Here is a 26157-nt window from a genome sequence, read left to right on the forward strand (position 1 = left end):
CTCTTTGTCTTTGTCATCAATGCCCCAGCCCAGCCTCAGCCTCAGGTAATCACTCCTGTTTTCTTTCCCAACAGTTTTGCCTTTTCCAGAATGTCTTATACATCAGATCATGCAGTATGTGGCCTTGTGAGTCAAGCTTTCACTCAGCCTAATGCTTCCAAGATTCATCCATGCCGATGCACGTATTAGAAGTTTGTTCTCTTTTGTTCTAGGCACACCTTGGGGATACTGTGAGCTCGGTCTTTATGTATAGAAAACAATATATATACCTTAATTTAAAGTGGACACCTGGCTGCTGTGGCTCAGTTGGATGGGTGTCATCCCATGCACCAAAAAGTTGCTGGTTCAATTCCCATTCAGGGCATATTGCCTGGGTTTCAGGCTTGATCCTCGTCGGCAGGAGGCGTGCAGGAGGCAGCCAATCGATGTTCTGTTCTCACACCAATGTTTCTCTTTCTCTCTTCCTTTCCCTTTCTCTCTCTCTAAAAATGAATATAAATATTAATTTAAAAATGCTTACCATTATATGAGCCTGTTGGAAAAGTGGCCAATATACTTTCTCAGTGCAGGGTTGCCACAAATCTTTAATTTGTAAAAAATTCAGTATCTGCGATGCACAATAAAGTGAGGTGGGCCTGTGTTCCATTGGCTGTATGCACCATAGAGTGTTTATCCATACATTAACTGATGGACATCTGGGTTGGGCAGTTATGGATAAAACTGTGCTGAGTAGTTGCGTACGAGTTTTTTTAAGGTGGACATATGTTTGTATTTCTCATGGATATAGACACCTGGGAGTGGGATTGCTGGGGCATCTGGTGTTTGTTTTTACAAAGTTACCAAACTGTTTTCCAAAATGACCGCACCGTTTTACACGCTCACCAGTAGTGTATGCGCATTTCAGTTATTCTTGACAACACTTGGTATTCTCCGGAGTTTTGGTTTTTTATTTGCATTTTCTGCAGGGAGCCTTTACACTAGGAGAATCCAGGTCTATCCATTTTTAACTCAGGAACTTCTTGGACAAGAGAAAGCACTGTCTCTCTCGGGATCTCAATGTCTATATCTTTAAAACGGGCATAGCAGAGATATAACCCCATCAGCTATAATGAGTTTTAATGAGAAAATACACATACAACGCTTAGCTACTATTTATAGTGCATGGCACACATTAACACACTGAAAGTGTGAGCTCTAAGTATTGACTGCTGTTGTAATTGTATCCTATATAATAAAGAGCTACTGCGCTAATTAGACCGAACAGAAGGACGACCGTCTGGATGACCTTCCGGACGAAGCCGGGGCAGAAAGGGCCAGCCGAGGTTATGAGGGGCTGCGAGGGCCAAGCCCCTTGCACAAATTTCATGCATAGGGCCTCTAGTGTGTAGATAAATGCAAATGTAATGACAGGTAGCCGGTGCAGTATGTCATAGCATGCATTTAAGGCAGTGGTTCTCAACCTGTGGGTCGCGACCCCTTTGAGAGTCGAACGACTCTTTTACAGGGGTCAACTAAATTCATCCTGCATATCAGATATTTACATTATGATTCATAACAGTAGCAAAATTAGTTATGAAGTAGCAACGAAAATAATTTTATGGTTGGGGGTCACCACAACATGAGGAACTGTATTAAAGGGTCGTGGCATTAGGAAGGTTGAGAAGCACTGATCTAAGTGAAGATGTGTGAGGTAGCTGGTAAGACAAGAGGGCATTTGAAATGGGATTTGAAGGATTGGAGATGTGCCCTGTGAAGACGTCAGGAAAGGGCCTTTCTACAGAGGTGCACGGTGGACGGGTAGAGGGGGCACACAGCACGGGGACATGACTGGGACACCCCCTGACTGTCCAGCAGGACATGCTCGCTGTTGCAGATTGTCCAGAAGTAGGGTGCCCTGGCCGGTGTGGCTCAGTTGTTGAGCATGATCCTGTGTACCAGAATGTCACCAGTTCGATTTCGGACAGGGCGCATGCCCGGGTTGCAGACTCCATCTCCAGGAAGGGGAGGGCTTGCAGATCCATCAATGTTTCTCTCCCTCTATCTCTCTCTTCCTCTCCCTTCCTCTCTCTCTAAAATCAATAAAAAACATATATTTTTTTAAAGTTACAATTTAAAAAAGAAGAAGCAGGGTAATAATGAATGAGAACTTGGCCTACCTCTCTGAGTGGTTGTTTTTCTCATTCTCTAGACCATGCTCTGAGTTGAACTTGATCTTGCTCTTAATCTCCAATATTGAAATGTGTCTTGTAATTATAGTATTAACAGTTAAATCTTTCAGTTACCCTTAATAATGTGTCCATGGGTATTATTCATTCTTTTGGCTTTTTCCACCTTGGATATTTATAGAGCCTGTAAATTCCCTTTTTTGGCCCATCTCTCCTTGGAAAATTGTTCTTTTTCAAGATTAGAAAAAAAAAAGCACAGTAGCAGTCTTTGTAACAGAAAAGCCAAGGTCCTGTTTGGCTTCATTCCTCCTCCCCCTCCTCCTCCTCCTCCTCGCCCTCCCCCTCCTCCTCCCCGTCCTCCCCCTCCTCCTCCTCTCCGTCCTCCCCCTCCTCCTCCTCCTCCCCCTCCTCCTCCTCCTCCCCCTCCTCCTCCTCCTCTCCGTCCTCCCCCTCCTCCTCCTCCTCCTCCTCCTCCTCGCCCTCCTCCTCCTCCTCGCCCTCCTCCTCCTCCTCCTCCCCCTCCTCCTCCTCCTCCTCCCCTTCCTCCTCCTCCTCCTCCCCCTCCTCCTCCTCCTCCTCCCCCTCCTCCTCTTTGATGCCCAGAGCTCTCCTGAGCGTGTCTGTCAGCACAGCTCTCAGTAGCGTTTCTTTGGCCTGGGGACTGGTGTGCAGATGCTTCTAACTAGAGATCCAAGTGGGCTGGGTGTGCAGCGGTCAGGTAGGCAGGCCCTGCTTCCAAAGCAGGACGTTTCTGTGCGCTGGGCTTGTAAAGCAGGCTCCTGAGTCCCTGCCCCCAGACCTCAGGAATCCAGGCACCGGCTTGGATACTGCACACAGTAGGCACCGAAAAATGGTTGTTAAAGAATTTCAAGGTAGAGATCTCCTGCTCATGTAGATGTGTCATCCAGGAGTTGTGCTCTGCCTCCTGCTGTCCCTGCACACCGCCTCTCCCCCACACACACCTCCCGCCTTGTCTTGTCCTGGTGTCCATGCTTCTCTCCTCCTAGAACCCGCACAGAGACTTGAGCTCTGCCTTGAAATTGCCACTGCACTTTGCATGGTCCAGAAACATACCCTCCTGATAGTATCGAGTATGGGTCAGGCCACACAGCTGGCACAGGCTGCTCTCTCAGAAACCAGGCCTGGGGCGCAATGGACCCAGAGGACCCGGGGTGGCTGCCGGGTATGGGCTGTGCTCTGAGGGCTGTGCTGTGCTCCAGGTGGAGGGCTGGGCACCAGCATGAGTGCTTTTGAACATCAGTGCTCTGAGCCCGTGTGACTTGGAGGTGGAGACTAAGGCAGGACTGATCGTCTGTCTCAGTCCCCTCTCCCCTGACCCGCCACCTCCAGTGACTAGAGAAGAAAGCAAATAAGGATCATAGAAATCAGCCCTCCTCCTCCTCTCCTTCTAGGTCCCTCTCACCTCTGTCCCACCCCCCCTGCTTATGAACTTCACCTTCTTTAGCCAGACTGCACTCTGAACGGAGAAAGGACAGACGACAGTGGTGTCAGGGCCATGGGTGGGCAGCCCAGTTAGAGTCTGCAGTTAGTGCCCATTTTCACCCAGCATCCTTGCTAGTTGGCTTCCCTCTGCCCTCTCTCCAGTCAGCAGGAATACTCTGAGTACCTTGGATGAGTGAGTACCTTGGATGGGTGAGGACCTTGGGTGTGTGAGGACCTTGGATGGGTGAGGACCTTGGATAGGTGAGGACCTTGGATGGGTGAGGACCTTGGATGGGTGAGGACCTTGGATGTGTGAGGACCTTGGATGGGTGAGTACCTTGGATGGGTGAGGACCTTGGATAGGTGAGGACCTTGGATGGGTGAGGACCTTGGATGGGTGAGGATCTTGGATGGATGAGGACCTTGGATAGGTGAGGACCTTGGGTGTGTGAGGACCTTGGATGGGTGAGGACCTTGGATAGGTGAGGACCTTGGATGTGTGAGGACCTTGGATAGGTGAGGACCTTGAGTGTCGGTAGACTCTTGAAGATGCAGTGAATCAGTGTAGACTCGCCTCCTTTCCCAAACAAACAGCAGCAGAGTCCTGCCCATGGGTCTCGATTTGCGAGACAGTGTGGTCACTGTGACCCTGTCAGCATGAGATAAAGGAGGGAACAAATGGAGCCCTCAGTTTCATCAAGACTTGCCTATGATTTTGGAGCTGTTTCCCAAAGGATTAAAGTTGATAGAATTTGTCCACCAGCCCCGATGAGGGAAAGCCCAGAATTTAGACTCACTGCCAGTGCCTGAGCTCAGAAGCAGGAACTCTGGCCTGTACAAGTAGACACATGGGTGTGTATAGATTTCCTGAAAGTTTATTTACCTTTTCCTGTTTATGCATTTCACCTTTTTTCTTTTTTACTTCCATTGGATTGTTGCTAAGAATGAGTGAGGCAGTGGTGTTGCTTCCCTGGGACGCATCGTCATGCTCCTGTACTTCTGCCACCAGAGCTTGTGAGCCTGTTTTCACTTCTTCAGCTCAGCCGTCCTTCCATAGCTCAGAGATCTCCAGGCACCTTGGGTTTGGGAAAACCCGATTTCCCTAAAGAAAACAAGAGCAAGCAGCATTGCTTCATGTTGTGGGGAGGTGAAGTACGAGAGGAAAGGAGTGCCCGCACTGTGGGAGGAGTGAAGGCCTCTAGTGCAGGCTGGAGGGTGGGGCTGTGAGAGAAGGAAGGGGTACAATGGAAGGAAGGAAGGCCCCACCCCTTTCCCCAGCAGCAGCTATGGCTGTTCTTTAGCCCAAGACATGAGTTTGGGCTTGCAGCTAAAACACTGCCCAAATGGCCCTGGACCAGAGGTCAGGATGCACAACAGCCCCTGGGAATCAGCATGAACACTGGGAATGTTTGTGGAGGCATTGGGGCCACTTAAACAGCCCCCTGCAGCCAGTTGTTGAAATCTGGGTCACACACACACACACACACACACACACACACACACACACGATCAGAATTTTAGCGGGGTTGGAAAAGAGATGATTTCTAACTCTGTATGCCAAATGCTATACATGAATGAAATGTGGTAAGAGAACCTGTCTTGCATTTTTGGGTGTTTCTAGAAATGTAGGGGTTATACAATGGTCAGGGATAATTATTTACATGCTATTAAACTGATTACTAATGAGATCCATTGCTTCTGCACCATCATATGGGTTATTTTCTATCGGTTCTCTGTCAACAGGCTAGAAGCCTGTTATCTCTGTCATTCATTTTTTCTTCTAAAATTCTCATTCTGGAAATTAAATTATAGGATTAACTTACAAAAGTTAGGGTGCCGTCCCACATGGATCTGTAGAAGGCCCAGCTCCACAGTCATCCAAGGCTGCAGGCTAACAGCATCACCTGAGCTGGTGGCTCCCTCTGTTGCCAGCTGCCCCTCAAGAAGAGAGAATGGGCACTGGGCCTTGGGCTTCCCTCTGCTGTGCCCGTGCTGAGCAGAACCAGTCAGTGAACTTGAAGGGAGCTGGGAGGTGGTCTCCTGTCTGCTCCAGGGGAGGGGGACGTGATCTTGGTGCACAGCCTTGACCGCCCCTCCCACATCACATGTTTTCTCTGTTCCCTGCTAAGTTACAGAGGGTGGAACACCCAACTACTTGCTGGTAGGTCACTCGGTGGAAATGGAGGCAGGACCTCGACACTTAACTAACGACCAAAAAGAAATGTCATCAGCCGTGAGTCTACAGTTGCTGAGTGCCATTCGCATTAAGTCAGATTTCTTACAGAGTTTGTGACGTGTGAGTCTCTTACTGTTAACTTAGCCAAGTTCAGTTTGTTGTTGGCGCTTTGATGATGATGGTGGCTCCTGGTCTGGTTAGTGACTCGCTCTGGCCTCCAAGGGTCCTCTTCAAACTCTCTGGCCCCAGGCACAGCCGCCAGCAGTGGAGGAGCACAGCCCCTAAGGCAGTTCTTCTGGGAGGAACTGGGAGCATCTGGGGGTGGCTCCTGCCAGGAAGCTCCTGCAAGGATGGGGGGCGGGGTCTGCAGGGCGCATGGGCACGCACCTCTGTGGTCTCGGTGAGGAACTTCTTTGTTTCGTGGAGACTCTTGGTCCTGGTGCCACATGTCATGTTCACCCCAGGGCCTCCCCATTGGGTAAGGTCAATGCATCCACGGAAACCATGAACTCAGGTGCCAGCGGGAGGGTACCTGCCAACAGGAACCATGTGAGGCCCAGGAGCAAGCAGCTAGAGCCTGGGCACCCCCTGGGGTACAGTGTGCTGAGCTGGCACCAGAGGCTTCGATCCCGACTTCTGTAGGGCTCCCTGAACTCTGGGTTTTTATTTCTGGAAAAGAGCGTTGGTGAAGCCTCCTGGGCAGGTGGAGATATTGACTTGCAAGGCTGTCCTGCCTTTGTGTCCCGTGACCATCGTCATCTTCCAGGCAGACTGTAGACAAGTGTGGTATCAGCAGTTTTCTAGGTCTCCACTGGCTCACCTGCAAAGCTTGCTCGTGTTTTATTGTTCAGGTGCTGTGTTTGTGCAGTTTGAATGTGTGTGTTCACGCTTCACTGATTCTGATCGTAAATTAGTTTAACGTGTAAGAAGCACAGGCTTCTGGGGCGTCCCTCCCCGCCTGGCCGGTCTGGCTCCGTGGTTAGAAGCAGGCGCCCTCAGACGTTCTTATGGTGGCGGTCCTAACAGGGTTCTAAACCCCGCCCACCAGCTTAATTACAGTGAACTTGCAGGCGTGTGGCAAAGATTTGTAAACCCTCAGATTAATATGTCATTTGTTTCCTTTTCAGAGTTCGTAGGCTGAGAAAGAAAATATATTAAAAACGTCGGAAAAGGTAACCTGCTTTTCCACGTGCACTTAACACACTGCAGACCAGTAGTCTTATTGCTGGCTTTACTCAGTGGCCAGATAAGTTTCTACTGAATGAGTACAAAAACGTTTTATATAAATGTTAAAGGCACCCCTTAAAATTAAATACCCATTGCATTTTGAAGTTATTTATTACATGTTCTTACAAGCTAATATCTTTTTAAAGTATGATACTTGGTAAAATACTGTGTAATATGAAAACATGAGAATTCTCGTGATCTGTCCGCATAAATATCCGCAGTGTCACTGCTCGCACATTCTAACACGGGCTCCTTTTTAGCTAAAGGAGCCGTACTCCTATTCCTCCCAGTCCCTTAAACAGTGTCATCACGGTTGTAAAGACACATTCCAGGGGTGTCTGGGTGCTGATTCCTAAAGTGAATGGACGCTGGATCAGGAGTCATTTCAGGTCACTGAGTGTCATTTAGTTGAGGGGAGATTCTAAACCAAAGCTGTCAGTTGACTATCAAGTTTCTACTGTTTTTAAGAAATTCCTCTTTCTCTTGCCCTGGCCGGTGGTTCAGTTGGTGAAAGGATTGTCACGTGCACCAAAAAGGTTTCCGGTTCCATCCCTGGTCAGGGCACATATGGAAGGGCAACTGATCATTGTTTCTCTCTCACATCAATGTTTCTCTCTCTCTCTCCCTCTCTCTCTAAAATCAATAAACATATCCTCAGATGAGGATTTTTAAAAATTCCTCTAGCTCTCGAGGCTCCCTGGTCGGTTCCCGAGGCTTTTGAGTCGCGATTGACACCACAACGCTCACGCCATGGCTTGGATCCCGACTGCGGCACCACCTCTAGAGAGACGCGGGTCCTCGGAGCCTGTTTAGTACCGGAGCACGGGCTGTAGGCAGCTCCACGGCGGCCAAGCAGAACCTCTGGAATGGATGGACTCTTCCCGAGAACTTAGCTCATGTGCAGCAGCTGGAGTCTGGACCATGCTCCTCACTAATCTCTCTCTGGCCGCGTAAACATCATTTCGCTCGGAACAGACCCAGGAGAGCATTCAGCGTTTTGAGCAACAGGCAGGGCTGAGAGATGCTGGCTACACACCTCACAAGGGCCTTACCACCGAGGAGACCAAGTACCTTCGAGTGGCAGAAGCACTCCACAAACTAAAGCTACAGAGTGGAGAGGTAGCGAGGGAAGAGAAGCAGCCGGCCTCCACCCAGTCCACCCCCAGCAGCACCCCCCACTCTTCCCCCAGGCAGAAGCCGAGAGGCTGGTTCTCTTCGGGCTCTTCCATAGCCCTACCTGGCCCACATTTTAGCACCATGGATTCTGGGGATAAAGACAGAAACTCGGCAGATAAATGGAGCCTCTTTGGACCAAGATCCCTCCAGAAGTCTGATTCGGGAGGCTTTGCCACCCAGCCCTACAGAGGCGCCCAGAAGCCTTCTCCAATGGAACTGATGCGCATGCAGGCCACGCGGATGGCCGACGATCCAGCCACCTTCAAGCCGCCCAAGATGGACCTCCCAGTGATGGAAGGGAAGAAACAACCGCCTCGGACCCATAATCTCAAACCCCGGGACTTGAATGTGCTCACACCCACCGGCTTCTAGAGCTTTCTCTTCCATTGACTGAATCGAGGTGTCTTGCACCCACTTCCTTATTACCCTGGTTCTGACATAGGAATGGTTTGGTTTTTGTTTTTTTAAACCTTAACCTGGGGCTAGAACTGGAGACATTATTGGTTTTTGAGAAACATTAGTGCAAAGCTGTCCTGTGTGGAAGAAGCCATTGTGCATTGCTTTAATTTGAAGTTAGACTGAATACTCTCAGCAGTGACGTATGGAGGCCGGATCACCTGTTTTTGCATTATTTAGCCTAGACAAGAACTTGATCATTGCTTACGAGGTAGATAATGCTTATGTTGTTCCCAAACCAAGACTTCTTGATTCCTTTAAAGACCAGGGTCAGCGAGGGCATGGGTAAGTCAGGGAGTAGAGGTGCTCACTGTCTAGTCTCTGGCCCTCTTGGCGGCTGGTGCTGTGGGCTCCATCCTTGTGGCTGTGGGGACCTACGATCTGTTTGAGATCTGGGCACGAAGAAAAGCCAGACTTGGCAGGGACCCTTCTCCTGCGTGGAGACCGGAGCCCTGGCTCTAGCTTTCGGGCAGAGCCAGTTCCTACTGTGATGCCTCCAGGGCAGTTCTGCTGGGCGGCGCTTCTCTTCACCTGTCAGCAAACACAAGTCTTGCATATCCTCTGCTGCACTTTAAAGTGAGATTAAGGTAACTCCAATTTGGTAGGAAAGTTTCTAAGGGAGAAAATGCAGCCTACTGCTTTGGTGTAGATTAATGGATGTTAAGGTTTTTAAAATAAAGATGGTGGTAACTATATGTAGATTCTAGTCCAGACATTCATGTGAAACAAGTGTCACCAGGACCTGAAACTTTTTCTAAGAGCCACATGGAAGGATGAAAAAAGGTTCTACATGCAACCGTTGCCCCCAAACAGGCCTCAGACCTGTGTGAGCACAGAGCATGCTGGGGACAGGAGCCAGGGAAAGCACCTGCTCATCCTCCACCGCGGCCGTGGGCGGTCCTTGTCCTGAACTGTCTCAGACTCTGCTGTTCTTGCTTTGGAGGGGTCGTGTCTACATAGGGAGCTGGGCTGAGCCTTCCCCAGAGAGGCCTGCATCTCAAAGGATGAGAACAATTAATTTATTTGTGTCTTCTGTTAAGCTCGTATCTCTTACTTGTTTTGACAATAAAATTCCTTACTACTTTCTCAAAAAAAAAAAAAATTCCTCTAGCTCTCAAAGTGTGTACAGCAGAAACTGGGTTCTCAAACTTAATTTGTTCTGGAAGGCTATTTGAGAAGCAATTTGTACAGAAACCAAATCGTTTTTCCCCCATTAGAAATAATGTAAATTGAATTAATCCATCCAGACCCCAAATTATTCAGTTTTAACCTTTCTTATATACAGTACATGTCTAATGTACTATTTATCCTATAAATAAACACTTTAAAAACAGAAAGGACATGAAAATTTGACAAAAAGGAAAAGAAATGTAAAGTCAGAAATGAAAATTCACATACCGCTAGAACTTACCTTTAATGTTGAGATCTGCTGATGACTCGATGTGGAAAAGAGTGACGAAGGGATGTCATTGTTTGGAAGGGGAGTCCCTTCCGTAAAAACGTCAGGTGGCTGTTCTTCTGGGGTCTTCTCTTTCGTCTCTTTGCTCCACTAGAACTCGCTTCAGACTCACTGGGCCCCTGAATCACTAAAAGCCTGTCCAATGACGCTTGTTTTTTACTGTGTTTTACACTTGCCTGAAGTGAAACACTGCACTGTCACTGAACAAGATAACCACTCGGTTTGCTGCTTCTTTGTCGGAGTGATATTTCTCAATAAAACTTTGCATTTCTCCCCATTTCCCAAGCATTTCCTTGATTAGTGAAGTGGGAATATCCTCCCTGCCCTCCTCCTCTGAAGAGAGCTCCTCTGCTGCCGTCTCTTGCTGCTCCCTCTGAAGATCTTGGAGTTCCTCGGTGGTCAGTTCAGTGGTGAGGTCCTCCAACAACTCCTCCCCATCATCATCATCCACCTCCAAGCCCATGGACTTGCTCAGAGACACCATAGCCTTCACATCAGACACCGGCTCATCCTCAAAGTCTCTTTCAGCAACACACTCAGGACGCAGTTTCTTCCAGGCTGACTGCATGGTCCTGGAAAACACTCCCCCCACCATGCTTTGTCTATGAGCCTCAAGTCAGTGAGGATATTAAAATGTTCCTTCCAACCCTCGCCAGTTTTGCTCAGTGGATAGAGCATCGGCCTGGGGACTGAAGGGTCCCAGGTTCAATTCCTGGTCAGGGCACATGCACAGGTTGCCGGCTCAATCCCCAGTAGGGGGCATGCAGGAGGCAGCCAATCAATGATTCTCATCATCAATGTTTCTATCTCTCTCTCCTTCTCCTTTCCTCTCTGAAATCAAAATATACTTAAAATAAATAAATAAAATGTTCCTTCCAGAACTCTCTCTGAGGGTTAAATTAGGATCAGAGGTCATCTCAGAACACCTGTGAAATAGTGTCTCTGTGTAGAGTTTCTTAAAGTTAGAAATGACCTGCTGGTCCATGGCCTGGAAGAGGGGAGTGGCGTTAGGTGGCAAGAACCTGACAGTGATGAAGCTGTGCTCCTCCGCCAACTCGGTCTCCAAGCCCGGGGGGTGGGCAGGGGCCTTGTCCATCCCAAGTGCTCTGAGTGGTGGCTGTTCTTCCCGGAGTAATTTCTTCACGCCTGGGCAAACACTTTGTGAATCCACTCAATAAAAAATTTCCTGGTTACCCAAGCTTTGCTCTAAGCCTTCCACATCACATGCACCTTGTTTTTCATGACATTATTTTTATCAAAAACTCATGAGTTTCCGGAATGGTAGATGAGTAGAGGTTTCATTCTGAAGTCCCCACTCGCATTCCACGCAACAATAACATCAGCTTGTCCTTCACTGGCTTGTGTCCTGGCAATGACTTCTCCTACCGGGTGATGTAGGTCCTCGTTGGCATTTTCTTCCAGAAGAGGCCTGTCTCATCACAACTGAACACTTGTTGGGGAACAAATCCTTCAGCCTCTCTATTTTCTTGAAATTTTGTCATGAGATTATCAGCAGCTACTTGGGTAGGATGGGCAGCCTCCCTGCCTCACTACACTATGAATGCCGCCTCTTTTCTTACATTTATCGAACCACCTCCTACTGGGCTTAAATGAATCTCTTTCAGCGTTCATCCCAGGGTGTCTCTCAGGAGGCCAGTATGCAGCATCTTCTACTTTTCACATATCATTGCCTCCGAAATGCTATCACCTGCTAACTGCTTTTTGTTTATCCAAAGCAACAACAATGTTTCTACCTCTTCACTTGCCAGTGATGTTGTTTTGTTAGCATTTTCACACCCTTAGCAACATCGGTGCTCTTGATGGCCACTTCATGTTTTAAAATTGTGTTAATGGTCAGGAGAACCAAGATGGCGGCATAGGTTAATGCCGGAGTTTGCTGCTTTGAACAACTACTTCAAAAGTGAAACTAAAAGACGGAAGGGACATCACCCAGAACCACAGGAACGCTGGCTGAGTGGAAGTCCTACAACTAGGAGGAAAGAGAAACGCATACGGACACTCAGAGGAGGTGCAGTGCTGAAGTCAAATTCTGAGGTGTGGAGTGCGCGGAGCGGGCTGACGGCGGAGGGCACGGTTGTTGTTTTCAATCGGGAGGGAGTCGCAGACTCTGAGCTCCAGATACAGGCGAGTCTTTAGGGACCCAGACTCAAACGGGAGAAGCGGGACTGTCTGGCTTCGGTCAGAGCAAGTGCAGCTTTCTCTCCCAGCTTTGCAGCAGGTGCTGGGACTCAGAGAGGCAGAGCCCCTTGGGACAGGACTGAGAGCCGCCATAACTGCTCTCTCCGGCCCACCCTGTTGATCCTGTGCGACCCGCCCCGCCCAAGCCCTGCACAGAGGCATTTGCCGGATAGCCTCAGGCAAAGGCTAGATTAGCACCTCCCTAGAGGACAGAAGTTCTCTCACTGCTGACACAGCTGATTCTCATAGCCACTTGGCCTGGAGGTCAAACCCTCCCTGGGATTAGCTACAACAATCAAGGTTTAACTATAAGACTGCGAACAAAGACCACTAGGGGGTGCACCAACGAAGCATAACAAAATGCGGAGACAAAGAAACAGGACAAAATTGTCAAAGGAAGACATAGAGTTCAGAACCACACTTTTAAGGTCTCTCAAGAACTGTTTAGAAGCCGCCGATAAACTTAATGAGATCTACAAGAAAACTAATGAGACCCTCGATGTTATATTGGGGAACCAACTAGAAATTAAGCATACACGGACTGAAATAACGAATATTATACAGACTCCCGACAGCAGACCAGAGGAGCGCAAGAATCAAGTCAATGATTTGAAATGCGAGGAAGCAAAAAACACCCAACGGGAAAAGCAAAATGAAAAAAGAATCCGAAAATGCGAGGATAGTGTAAGGAGCCTCTGGGACAGCTTCAAGCGTACCAACATCCGAATTATAGGGGTGCCAGAAGATGAGAGAGAGCAAGATATTGAAAACCTATTTGAAGAAATAATGACAGAAAACTTCCCCCACCTGGTGAAAGAAATGGACTTACAGGTCCAAGAAGCGTGGAGAACCCCAAACAAAAGGAATCCAAAGAGGACCACACCAAGACACATCATAATTAAAATGCCAAGAGCAAAAGACAAAGAGAGAATCTTAAAAGCAGCAAGAGAAAGAAACCGAGTTACCTACAAGGGAATACCCATACGACTGTCAGCTAATTTCTCAACAGAAACTTTGCAGGCCAGAAGGGAATGGCAAGAAATATTCAAAGTGATGAATACCAAGAACCTACAACCAAGATTACTTTATCCAGCAAAGCTATCATTCAGAATTGAAGGTCAGATAAAGAGCTTCACAGATAAGGAAAAGCTAAAGGAGTTCATCACCACCAAACCAGGATTATATGAAATGCTGAAAGGTATCCTTTAAGAAGAGGAAGAGGAAGAAAAAGGTAAAGATACAAATTATGAACAACAAATATGCATCTATCAACAAGTGAATCTAAGAATCAAGTGAATAAATAATCTGATGAACAGAATGAACTGGTGAGTATAATAGAATCAGGGACATAGAAAGGGAATGGACTGACTATTCTTGGGGGGGAAAGGGGTGTGGGAGATTCGGGAAGAGGCTGGACAAAAATCGTGCACCTATGGATGAGGACAGTGGGTGGGGAGTGAGGGCGGAGGGTGGGGCGGGAACTGGGAGGAGGGGAGTTATGGGGGGGAAAAAAGAGGAACAAATGTAATAATCTGAACAATAAAGATTTAATTAAAAAATAATAAATAAAATAAAATTGTGTTAATGGTCAATGTCTGCCGTACTGGGTAGCCAGGTCAGACACGCAAACACCTCTATTATACTTTGCAATTATTTGTTTTGTGTTTTTTTAAATATATTTTATTGACTTTTTACAGAGAGGAAGGGAGAGGGATAGAGAGTCAGAAACATCGATGAGAGAGAAACATCGATCAGCTGCCTCCTGCAAACTCCCCACTAGGGATGTGCCCGCAACCAAGGTACATGCCCTTGACCGGAATCGAACCTGGTACCCTTATGTCCACAGGCCGATGCTCTATCCACTGAGCCAAACCAGTTAGGGCAAATATTGTACCAGTCTTGCATTCCTGGAATAAACTCCACTTGGACATGGTGTATGATCTTTTTAATATACTGCTAGATCCGATTTGCTAATATTTTGTTGAGGATTTTAGCATCTGTGTTCATCAGGGATATTGGCCTATAATTCTCTTTCTTTGTAGTATGTTTATCTGGTTTTGGAATTAGGATAATCCTGGCCTCCTTAAAAGAACTTGATAGTGTTCCTTCCTCTTGGACTTTTTGGAATAATTTGAGGAGTGTAGGTGTTAGTTCTTCTTTGAATGTTCGGTAAAACTCCCCTGTAAAGCCATCTGGACCTGGGCTTTTGTTTGCTGGGAGTTTTTTTATTACTGCTTCTATTTCATCAGTTGTTATTGGCCTATTCAGATTTTCTGATACTTCCTGGTTCAGTTTTGGAAGATTGTATTTTCCTATGAATTTGTCCATTTCATCCACATTGTCCAGCTAGTTGGCATGTAGTTATTCATAGTATTTGTTATAATCCTTTGTATTTCTGTGGTGTCAGTGGTTACTTCTCTGCTTTTGTTTCTGATTTTATTTATTTGGGTCCTTTCTCTTTTTTCCTTGATGAGTCTGGCTAATGGTTCATCAATTTTGTTTATCCTTTCAAAAAACCAGCTCTAGGTTTCATTGATTTTTTTTGTCTCTATGTCATTTATTTCTGCTCTAATCTTTATTATTTCACTCCTTCTACTTACTCAGGGTTTTTCTTTTTGTTTTTTTTCTAGTTCTTTAAGTTGCAGGGTTAAATAGTTTAGTGTTGATTTTTCTTGTTTCTTGAGGTAGGCCTGTAGTACTATGAACTTCCCTCTCAGGACTGCTTTTGCTGTGTCCCAGAGATTTTTGGGTTGTTGTGCGTTCATTTTCATTTGTTTCAGGAAGTTTTTGATTTCTTTCTTGATCTCCTTGATAACCCATTCATTGTTTAATAACATGCTATTTAATCTCCATGTGTTTGCTTTTGGCTATTTATACTCTGATTTCTACTTTCATTCCACTGCTCTCATCTTGTCTGTATCTTTTGTTCTGTGGGGTAGCTGAATGGATACAAAAATGTGACCCAACTATACGCTGTGTACAAGAGACCCATCTCAGAACAAGAAATGAAGTAGTAAAGGAACATCATGAAAGAAATAGAAAAAATAAGAGGCTTGACAAAGTTATTTATTGGATGATAATAATAAAATAGACAAATCTCTAGCATGTTGATTTTACTACACTTTAATTTTACTACAATTAAAAGAGGTTAAAAAATAAGGAAATTCTATAAACAACATGGTGAGGATCTTATTTCTTTTTATATAGATAATCCAGTTGACCCAACTTTCATTGAATAGTCAGTTATTCCATTCCTTACTGATTTAAAATTCAATCTGTCATATGCCAGATTCCTATGCATGCTCGTGAATCTACTCCTAGGCTCTTCATTCAATTCCTTTCGTCTATTTGCCTCGCCTCAAGTCAAACCCAAAAGTCTTAAAGGCCATGATTTTACACTAGGTCTTAAATCTGGAAAGCTGAGATCTTTTTAAAATATATATATATTTATTCATTTCAGAGAGGAAGAGAGATAGAAACATCAATGATGAGAGAGAATCATTGATCGGCTGCCTTTTGCACACTCCACACTAGGGATGGAACCCACAACCTGAACCTATAACCTTACCAGGAATCAAACCGTGGTCATCCGGTTCATAGATTGACACTCAACCACTGAGCCCTGTCCGCTGGGCAGTGAGATCTTTTCCTCTTCACTCTTCACCTGCTATTCTTGTCTCCTTTCCCCTGACCGTCTTCTTCCTCCTCCTTCACTATCTTCTCTAGGCTCAGTCTTTTGCTTCCCTACAGGATGTGTGGAATGGAATTTATAAGTAAATTTGGAGAGAACTGCCATCTTTGGATATTGAATCCTCCAATCAATGATTTTGCCTAAGTGAACATTTATATCTTCCCATTTTTTGTCTTTATGTTCTTCAATAACATTTTTATGATTTTCTTTGTAATGCTGCATACATATATTATTAGATTTATTTCTGTTAATGTTGTTTTTGTTCCTATTTATAAAAGTTAGAATATCTAAGTTTTTCTTGACAAAGAGTAGGAATGTTATCTTGTACATAGCAATATTGCTGACTTCATATTAGTTCCACTAATTTAAAGATTCACTTAGAATTTTTACATTGATGCATATAGAAAAAGAAAAAATCAGAAGCACTGTTGGTAAGTAATGGCTTTATATGAAATGAATTTGGAATAGTTTATATAAGACAGGGATCCTATTCGATTCCTCTACATGCTATCAGGGTATATTTTTTCCTTTTCTTTTTTCTCTCTTAGGTGAGTTTGATTGGCTTTTAAAATACTGATTTAATATTTTAAAAACATTTGTTAACATAAAAAAGCATTCAAACTTGTAAAGAATTTTTGTGAGTTTATTTGAGCCAAACTGTCGACATATGCCGGGAAGCAGAACCTCAACGAATTGAGATAACACTCCAGAGAATGGCGGGTTACATCTGTATTTATACATTGCAATCAAAGGAAAGGGACGTAGGTGGGTTACATGAAATCCATTGGTGCTAGACTAGAGAGGCGGGAGAAAGCAAAGGGGTGGGGTGGGGGGAACCCCTGGGATTGAATAAAAAGTAAAATGATAGACACACACTTAGGTGGGTGCAGAAACAATTAACATGATAACAATGAAGGAATTTTTGGTATCTGTCCTGGTGCCCAGCACATTAGGTTGTGCCCCAAGGGGTCCAGAAAAGAGAAGTTACAAGTTACCCAGACATCTCAAGGTAAGTTATTATAGATGCATAACGGCACATAGGCTCACTTAAGGTAAAGGTTGACCTTGTCAGTGAAGATATGGGCCTAGTATGTAACTACCCACCATAACTGCTTTTCGTTAAAGTTTAATTTCAGACCATCCTTTGTGGTGATTTTAGGTCTGAGTTTGCAAGACCGACAAGCAGGCCTTCCCTGAGCTTGTCAGGTTAGCATGTGACCCCTTTCATCCACACATTTTTAGTTATATGTAGGTTTTCGATTTCTTCTTGAGTGGATTTTGGTAAGTTATATGTTTACAGGAAATGGTATATTTTTTCTTTTTACATTTTCTGGCACCATGTTGTTTATAGAATTTCCTTATTTTTTATCCTTTTAATTATAGTAATATTTTCTTTTAAATTACTACTATTGATTTTTAACTTTTCTTTTATAATTGAGCAATTTGCTAGAGATTTGTCCATTTTCTTATTCTCATTCAATAACTTTGCCAAGCCTCTCATTTTTTCCTATTTCTTTCATGATGTTCCTTTACTACTTCATTCCTTTTACTTTCTTTGTTTCTTTCATATTCTTTTTCTAAACTTTTGAGTTGACATCTAGCTCACTGGTATTTAATCATCTATACAATAAAAGAGTAATATGCTAATTAGACTGGGAGACGTTCCGGAGACCCTCCGGATAAAGCCCGGGGCTTGGCCAGCCTGCACACAGCCCTCAGCCACTCAATCAGGCAGGCCATGCCCCCAGCAGGGACCGCCCCCCCCCCATCCTGATCAGGGTGTGACTGGCCTGCAAACCCTTGGCAGCCCCTCACCCAGGCCGGTCCCGCCCCCGATAGGGACCCGCACCCTGATCCGGGACCCCTTACAAGGCAGAGCAGCCAGCCCCCACCTGTGCACCAGACCTCTATACTAATAAAGTGTAATATGCTAATTAGACCAGGACCTTCCGGGAAACCTTTCAGACGTCCTTCCAGACAAAGCCATGGTGGCGAAGCCGAGGCAGAGGCGGTTAGGGGCGATCAGGCCAGAAGGGGAGGGCAGTTGGGAGTGAGCAGGCTGGCAGGGGGGGCAGTTGGGGGTAAGCAGGCTGGTGTGGGGGCAGTTGGGGGAAAACAGGCCTGCAGGGGGGCAGTGAGGGTAATCAGGCTGGCAAAGGGGGGGGGAGGTTGGGGGCAAGAAGGCCAGTGGAGGGGGCAGTTGGGGGTGAGCAGGCAGGCAGAGTGGTTAGGGGCGATCAGGCAGGCAGGCAGGTGAGCGGTTAGGAGCCAGTGGTCCTGGATCGCGAGAGGGATGTCCGACTGCCGGTTTAGGCCTGATCCCACAGCGATTGACTACAGGATCAGGCCTAAACCAGCAGTCAGACATCACCGGAGGGGTCCCAGATTGGAAAGGGTGCAGGCTGCGGGGGAGAGGGAGGGCGGGCACTAGGAAACCCTGGCACAGCCCCGAGTCCTGGCAGCACAGGGCACGAGGAAGGCGCTGGGCTCTGTCACACTCTGCAGGGAGCAGCGGGCCTGGCTGTGGTGAGGATTTAGGGAAACCCTGACCTCAGAAGGCGGCTCCCTAAGCAGCTGGCGCCCGCAGAGCAGGGGCCCCGACGGGAGGCCACCTTCTGGGGGAAGGGAATGGACCACCTGCAGTGGGCGCTGCTCCATTGCAGGGCTGGCCTCGGAGGCCCCAGCACGGACTCCTCACCGCGGGCTTAGCCCCTTCAGGGCCCATGCCCACTCTGGGCTTCCAGCGGCCACGTGGTGCATAACCACCAGCAGAAGCTTCCTCACCTGTGGACTTCTGGCCAGGGCAGGACTTCCGGGTAGAGAGCAGCGCGCTGCGAGGGGTGGGGTGGCGCCCCCTGTTGGCGGGAGGGCGGCAGTGCCAGAAAAGGCTCAGCAGCCTCAGTGTGTCTCCTCTCAGAACACATGGTCCCCCGACTTGGTGGTGAGTGCAGGGATATGTTCTCACTTCGTACAGGAGGTCCCTACAGGTTATGGCCAAGGGGCCTCTTCAGGACCTGCCACCGAAGGAGCCCTGCTCGTCGGCAGGGCGTGAACCTTTCACACGTGGGCTCATTTATCTGGATGCCCATCTACCCACAGGAAAATGTGCTGAGTTATTCCTTTGTGTGTTTACCAGTAGTTAGCAGGGGTGGGCAAACTTTTTGACTCGAGGGCCACAATGGGTTCTTAAACTGGACCGGAGGGCCGGAACAAAAGCATGGATGGAGTGTTTGTGTGAACTGATATAAATTCAAAGTTGACATCATGACATAAAAGGGTACGGTCTTTTTTTTCAATAGTTTTATTCATTTCAAACGGGCTGGATCCGTTATGGGGTCTTTCATACTCAGCTTGCTGCTCTGAAACTTGTGTTTCCACTCAACCCTGGGCCTCTGTCTCCTTCGTGTGGCCTGTGATACCTCTCCTGGGGTGTGTTCTACAGTGTCCCCAACCCATGCCTTTGGGAATAGTGACCGTGACCTTATTTGGAATAGGGCCTTTGCAGATGTAATCAAGTTCAGAGGAGGGCTTGGGTTGGGTGGGCCTTACCTGCAATGACAGGTAATTTGGACTAAGAGGGAATTTGGACTCACTCACAGGCCATGTGACTGGGACTCAGGGGTGGGTGGGGGATGGGTCTCCGAGTCATGAACCAAGGATAGCTGGCTGCCACCAGCAGCTGGGTGGACCTTGACCGATTTTCTCTTGCGGCCCAGAAGGAGCCCTCCCTGCCCGCACCTTGATTTCTGGGGATGAGTATTTCACAGGCTGAGGTGGGAGCCCTGGAGGCTGGACGAGCTTCAGTGTGGAGAGCTCTGGTCACTGCCCACCTGCCTGGACCACAGCTCCTAAGCTCCTGGAGACAAGCGCCCCAGGGGAAGGGACTCCCAGCCAATGCCCCCAGCTAGGGGTTTGGAGCAGGGGGAGGGGGTGCCTGGGGCACTGGCCTGCCCCTGATCCCTGGGTACCTCCCACCGTGCCAACTGGTGGGCCATGGCTGACTTCTGCCCGGCGTCCTGGGGACCAGTGTGCAGGGCTGTGCAAGGGAGAGGCAAGAGCATACATACTGCCCTTGGTGAGGATGGCGGGGCCAGTGCAACACAGGGTCAGGGAGAAAAGCCAGATGGCACGAGGCAGCCCCTAACTTCACCAGCAAGAAAACAGACCCAGAGAGGGAAGGGCTTTCCACAAACTCATCCACTCAGGACAGGTCACGCCTGGAAGCCTGAGCACAGCCCACTGTTTCCTTCTGTTCCTCATTTCCTGCCCAGTAGAGGGGGAGGCAGAGCTGACTGGGCAGACTGTGCTCTGTCCTCAGTCCACCAGCTCAGGCGCCTGGCGAGGGTTTCATCTTAGGCCACAAGGAAGAGAAATGAGTGAAGACCAGCCCCACTCAAAGCCCTTGCAGCCACCTAGACCCTTCTTCTGATCTGGGAAAGGGGGTGGTGGGAGGGAACCAGTGAGGCAGGTGAGGGGAACTCAAGGCCAAGACTATGCAGGGGATGGCCACCTCACCACTTTTCCCTTCAGGCTGCCCCCTGGTGAGCAGCGTGCCAGCTGGGCTTCCCTTTGGCGATGCAACCAGTCCTTTCCCACCACAAGGGGGGTGGGCAGAGCCCATGGAGGCCCAGTTCTGACCCTGCTCTGGGGACTGCCACCTTCTGTCAGCACCTCCCAGCCTGGAGCGCCTGGAGCAGCCTAGTGCAGGTGTTACAGAGACCGGAGAAGAACCAAGCAACGCTTAGAGAGATGGAGTTACATTTATTATTATGCGGGCCCAGAGAAAAATGTCTCTAGAATTCTGGGCAAAGTCACACAGGAATTTTCCTGTATTTATACCTTTTTACCCTCTTTGTCTCCCAAACATGGGTTTTCTGGTCCCCTTTGCGAGTTCTTAAAGAGCCCCTATTTGCTGGGGCTTTGAGACCTCAACCAAAGGCTTGGCCTGGTGCCAGCACTGATAAGTTCGTCGGGGAAGGTTTAATGGCTTCTCTGGAATGGGAGTAGTCTTATTTTCCTTATTATTTAACCAAGCAAGCATTTACAGAAGCCAAATAGCAGGGTTAAAATTTCAAACAGTTTTTGTATAAGATGGATACTTCATTCCCCATTGGTTTTATGTACATGAGTCAAATCATTGACTTTTGTGTCATTGTTGGGGAGGGAGTTATATTGACCCCTGAGGACTATAAGCTTCATAGAATTAATTCTCTGCCAAATAAAGTCAGTGGGCCTGTTTATAAGATAAGGGCCCAGAATGAGGGCCAGGAATAATCTCTACAGCAGTGGTTCTCAACCTGTGGGTCGCGACCCCTTTAGCGGTTGAATGACCCTATCACAGGGGTCTCCTTAGACCATCCTGCATATCAGATATTTACATTATGATTCATAACAGTAGCAACATTACAGTTATGAAGTAGCAACGAAAATAATTTTATGGTTGGGTCACAACATGAGGGACTGTATTTAAAGGGCCAGAAGGTTGAGAACCACTGCTCTAGAGGGTCTGAAGAGTCCTGGACTCTCTATTTTGCCTGGCTCTCTTAAAGCTGGCTGTGGTAAAGACACTTTGGGATCCCATCGACCTTGATTGCCGTGGGGGTGGTCCTTTTCAGGTAGGAGTCAGTCCTTGGGTGGCAAATTTCTTTATCTAAACAGAGTCACCAGGTTTGAAGGGATGGACCAGATCAGAAGTTGATACAGGCAGAGCATCTTGGATGTGCTTCTGGACTGCTTTCTGGGGGTACTGTAAAGCCTGTAAGAACTCGAGTAAAGATTGGTTATGGATTTCAGATTTTTTAGATTGGGTAGGTCAGGGTCTGGAAGAGTCACTAGAATCTGTAGAGGCCCCACTGGTTTTAGGGTAGCCTCCCAGGCTGCTTCGTCTGTGGCCCGGTTCCCTCTTGCTTCTGTGGAGTCCCCTTACCTTATAAATAGCATTATGTACATGAGCCATTGCAAATGAGTACCTGCTATCAGTATAAATTGTTAATGATTTTTCTTTTGCCCACCGGAGAGCCTGAAACTGGGTGACTCAAGCGTTTGACATCCAGCGCTCCAGTGTGTTCTGGGGTAAAGCCTTGACTGCATGTGGGCCATTAGTTCCTGCCCTGTAGTTAACTTATTTGCTTTTTTGATAAGCATCGCTGTGGCTGCTACTGCCCTGAGGCAAGTAGGTCACCCAAATGTAAAGGGGTCAAGTCTTTTGGACAAATAGCTTACTGGCCTTTTCTAGGGGCTGAGACTTTGGGTGAGTACCACTTTGGCTATGTCCCTTGTCTTACATACCCATAATGAAGTATAACATTGGCACTGCGGCCACTTCTGACAGCTAAATCTTTTGCTACTGAACATGACACATGGTAGGGCTATACAAACATCTTAGGGAGGTGAGCTTCTATTTTTGACCTTCTCACACAAAGCAAAACTGTCCTTGTCTCTCTGGAGTCACGTCCATGTCTATCATACAGTTTTCTGCAGGCTACTGTCAGGGCTGTGTATGGTGGCCAGTTCCTTTTTTTTCTAGCCACAAACACAGTCTGTCCAATTTCCCTAAAATGTATTCTGAGTTGTTTTGCTATATACAGGCAGCTTAACCACTATACAACTGGGCTTGGACCTCTGTCTAGCAAACTGCAGTTTATAAGTTCAATATGCAGCCTCTGGTTCTCCTAACCCAATGGGGTCTCAGCCAGTCCCTCAGTCAGACTCCTCCTCTCTTGGAGAATCTCAAAGTCCTGAAGGCTCCCCAGTCCAGGGAGAGTGTCTTTCCTTTGCCCTTTGACTTTAAGCTGCCAGTCCAAAACAGCCAGAGTTGCAGTTAGAAACAGCTTTGCATATTGCAAAACACTCCTGTGGCAGTGGCTTGGGTATTAGGCCCCTTGACTTCCTACCAGTCCCCTTTGTGGCATAGCAGCGAACAGGCCTCTCCCAAGGGAGTGCACTGTAAGGGGATATCAGTCCCTCTTCTTCCAGCAGCAACAGGTACTGAACCCTTTCAGTACATTTGCAAACAGGGAGCTTTCACTAGCTCTATCTGCTGCTTTCACAGATCCTGAGCTCACTGCTCTATTCCTGGGGCTGCAGGAAGGCTAGTAACAGTCACTGGCTTCTGGTTTAACTGCTGTAGCCAGCAAGCCAAAGGCCTAAGTCTTGTATTGCTTGTTGTAAAACACTCATTACTCACTGGGCGGCAGTGGGGCAGCTCTAGCGTCAAGTAAATGTCTGCTGTCCCCCGCTTTTCTAGCTGCTGCTGCTTCTTCCAGGGCTGCTGGAGGGAGCTCACGAATCCAGCCCCCGCCCCCACTTCTTTCACCTGGCTTTCTGGGGCTGAGTCTGCCTAGCAACCAGTTCTAAATCACCAGGGCAGCAGCGGACTTCAGCTCCATTTCTCCTCCGCTTGGCTCCTGGGAATTTAGTGTTTGTTTGTTTTTTAAATGCAATAGAATTCTTTATTCTCAGAAATTTCAATCCTTTAATGATTACCAAAAGTGAATTGTCAGCATTTTTATTTATTTTATTTATTTTATTTATTTATTTTTTAAAATCTTTAAATTCTTTATTAGTTAAGGAATTACAAATGTGTCATCATCCTAGTCAGCATTTTTAGATTAATATTTATGAACTTAAAGTATATTGTATCGGTCTAATTTAGTATTGGAAGGGTTAAAAAGAATAAACCAGGGCAGAGAAAGATTAATTTTGCTTGCAGAAAACTTGCGACCTTGAATGTAGTGAAGTTCTGATAAGACACTTCGTAGGCTACAGACCAGACCCCTACACCAGCAGAGTGGTCTGCAGCCAGTAAAAATCATCAAAAACCTACCTCTCCCTGCTTCATAATTAACAGCCGACACCCCGCTTGTCCCCCAGCCCAGGGCCCGTTGCTTGTCTCCCTCTCCTATTGTGAGTCAGAGGAAGACAATTCCTACAGAGGGGAGAAATAGAAACAGTGTGAGTTTTGGATAAAACCACAGACTATCACTGTAGTAGTCCTCCCTCCTGGAGGCTGGGGTCTGACCTGTGGAGAAAAATGACTCTTAGTCAGCCTGGAAAGATAGTGGATGAGGATAAGGGTGTGTAGGGAGATTTCTTGCAACTGAAAGCCTGGAGGGCCTCCTGAAAGAAAAGATCTTTCATCCAGTTACAGATGTTGTCAGAATCAGGATGAGGGAGGAAGGGAAAGACCAGGTTATGTCCTCTATGAGGAGCCTAATAAGTAACTGAAAACAGCAAGTCAAACAAAGCACACAACCACGAAGACAACAGACTGCACAAGACACATAACCAAGGTTAATGGGGTCCATAGACAGTTAATAATAACTTCAGACTTAGTTCCGCCTCAGGTGGCTCATGTTGAACTATGATGTCACAGGCAGGGACAGGGCCCGTAAATCTCTCTGCCCTGCGGAGCTGTAAGCCTTGCCCCTGGAAGTCTCTGTCCACCAAAAGAGATAAGAAAAGCCATAAATAACAAGTTTTTGTTTTTTGAAGTTTACTACTTTGTTGCAAATAGTTAACTTTAAAACACTTCTCTCTTGCTTTTCTTACAAGCAATCTCAGAACCAAGCAATATTGGAACCTAGCTGGCCTTTGTTTTAGCCTTTAAATTTACCCCAGAACTTCAAAAATTTAAATTTAATACAGCAAATTCACAACTCAGGGAAGAGTAACCACTAGACAGAAATTTTTATTAGCTAAGTGGGCTGATTCCCTCCGTGATAGAGAGCAAACGTCTCTGAGAAAAATAACTCAGCAGCACTGCTTAAGACTTTTGCAGATTATCACGGGTTCAGCCTTTAATAAATCAAACGTTTAGCCAGACAAATCAACAGAAATGTAGAATAAATCAAAGTAGCTTTCCCTTTTACACAGGCTTTCACACTTATATTTATACACCAGACAATCCGAGTTTTTTACTTTACCAGATATTTACTCAGAGTTTAAACAGTCCACCTGATTCCTGATTAATTGCCTGAGGAAGCTGTAGGCAATTAATGGCTTCCGGGGAGGTGATCAAGCTCCCCCTTCCACTCACTTGGAGTGGGCCTGACTGATAGGGGCCCCTACCTTACTGATTCTGTCGACAGGTCCAGAGGTGTCTGTCCACTCTCTCCAGATGCCGGCCAGGTCCTGGGCTGAGGTGTGGGAGTGCTCAGAGTCCCCAGGTTTAATTCTGCTAAGATCAGCAGTGTGCGTGCCTCTCGGAGGCCTGTCCGACACCCCTGGGTCCCCAACCTGGTCCAATCAGCGGAGGCCAAAAGGCCAAGCATGGGTTGATTTTCTTGGTCAGGGAACCAATAATGTTACAGAAGAATGGAGAAGAACCAAGCAATGCTTAGAGAGATGGAGTTACATTTATTATTATGCGCGGGCCCAGAATGCTAGAGACATTTTTCTCTGGACCCGCGCATAATAAAAAATGTAACTCCATCTCTCTAAGCATTGCTTGGTTCTTCTCCGGTCTTCTGTAACAGGCATCTCCTAGGTGGAGGCCACCAGGAGAAGAGGAGAGGGAAGGAGGGCATGTGAAAGGTGATTCAGGGTTCAGACACAGGCCACCAGACTGTGTCAGGCAGAATCAATCTGCGGGATGGCTCAGCAGCCCAGGAGACACCTCCACCTGCCAACTCCCTGGCCCATGAAGACATCTGGATGCTCAACTTGCCAGAGACACAGCCTGCTGTTTCACATGCCAGTTAGGAGTCATATATCCTGGGAGTTTGTCCAGGAAGACCTGCAGTCACTAATATAATAGGTACCATGTGTCACCTGCTTCCCATGTGCCAGACACCATGCTAGAAACTACAGGTGCAATTGCAAAAGAACAAAACAAAAACAACCCCCCCCCCACACACACACACACACACTCATTCAATTATCAAAGCAATCTTGCAAGGTTGTATTAAGGTAACCTTCAACAGTGAGGCCACAGTCCAGCAGGTCTCACATCTAGAGAGTGGCAGGTGGGGGTTGAACCCACAGCTGCCTGGCTCTGCAGCCGTCTTTCACACCACCCGGCCCCTCTCTGCACAGTTCTACATCTTTGACACCCATCTTCATGAGTGCACCCTCCCTGGCCACCCAGAGGACCCATCTGTGACACCCTCTCCCAGCATCAACACTCAGGGAATGGAGGCAGGGGCACTGTTGTGAATTCCACTTC

General features: G+C 47.2%; 1 protein-coding gene across 1 annotated transcript; it reads left to right on the forward strand.

Annotated features, from left to right (window-relative positions):
- Positions 1-7971: 7971 nt before the first annotated feature.
- Positions 7972-9338, forward strand: LOC132240121 (putative monooxygenase p33MONOX; the record flags this gene model as incomplete). The annotated part of the gene is made up of 1 exon (XM_059707483.1): positions 7972-9338. A coding segment is annotated over one exon (588 nt), but the record flags the coding sequence as incomplete, so codon positions are not given.
- Positions 9339-26157: the final 16819 nt, after the last annotated feature.

The sequence above is a fragment of the Myotis daubentonii genome, chromosome 8 (assembly GCF_963259705.1).
Source record: "Myotis daubentonii chromosome 8, mMyoDau2.1, whole genome shotgun sequence".
In the NCBI taxonomy this organism is placed as follows: Eukaryota; Metazoa; Chordata; class Mammalia; order Chiroptera; family Vespertilionidae; genus Myotis; species Myotis daubentonii.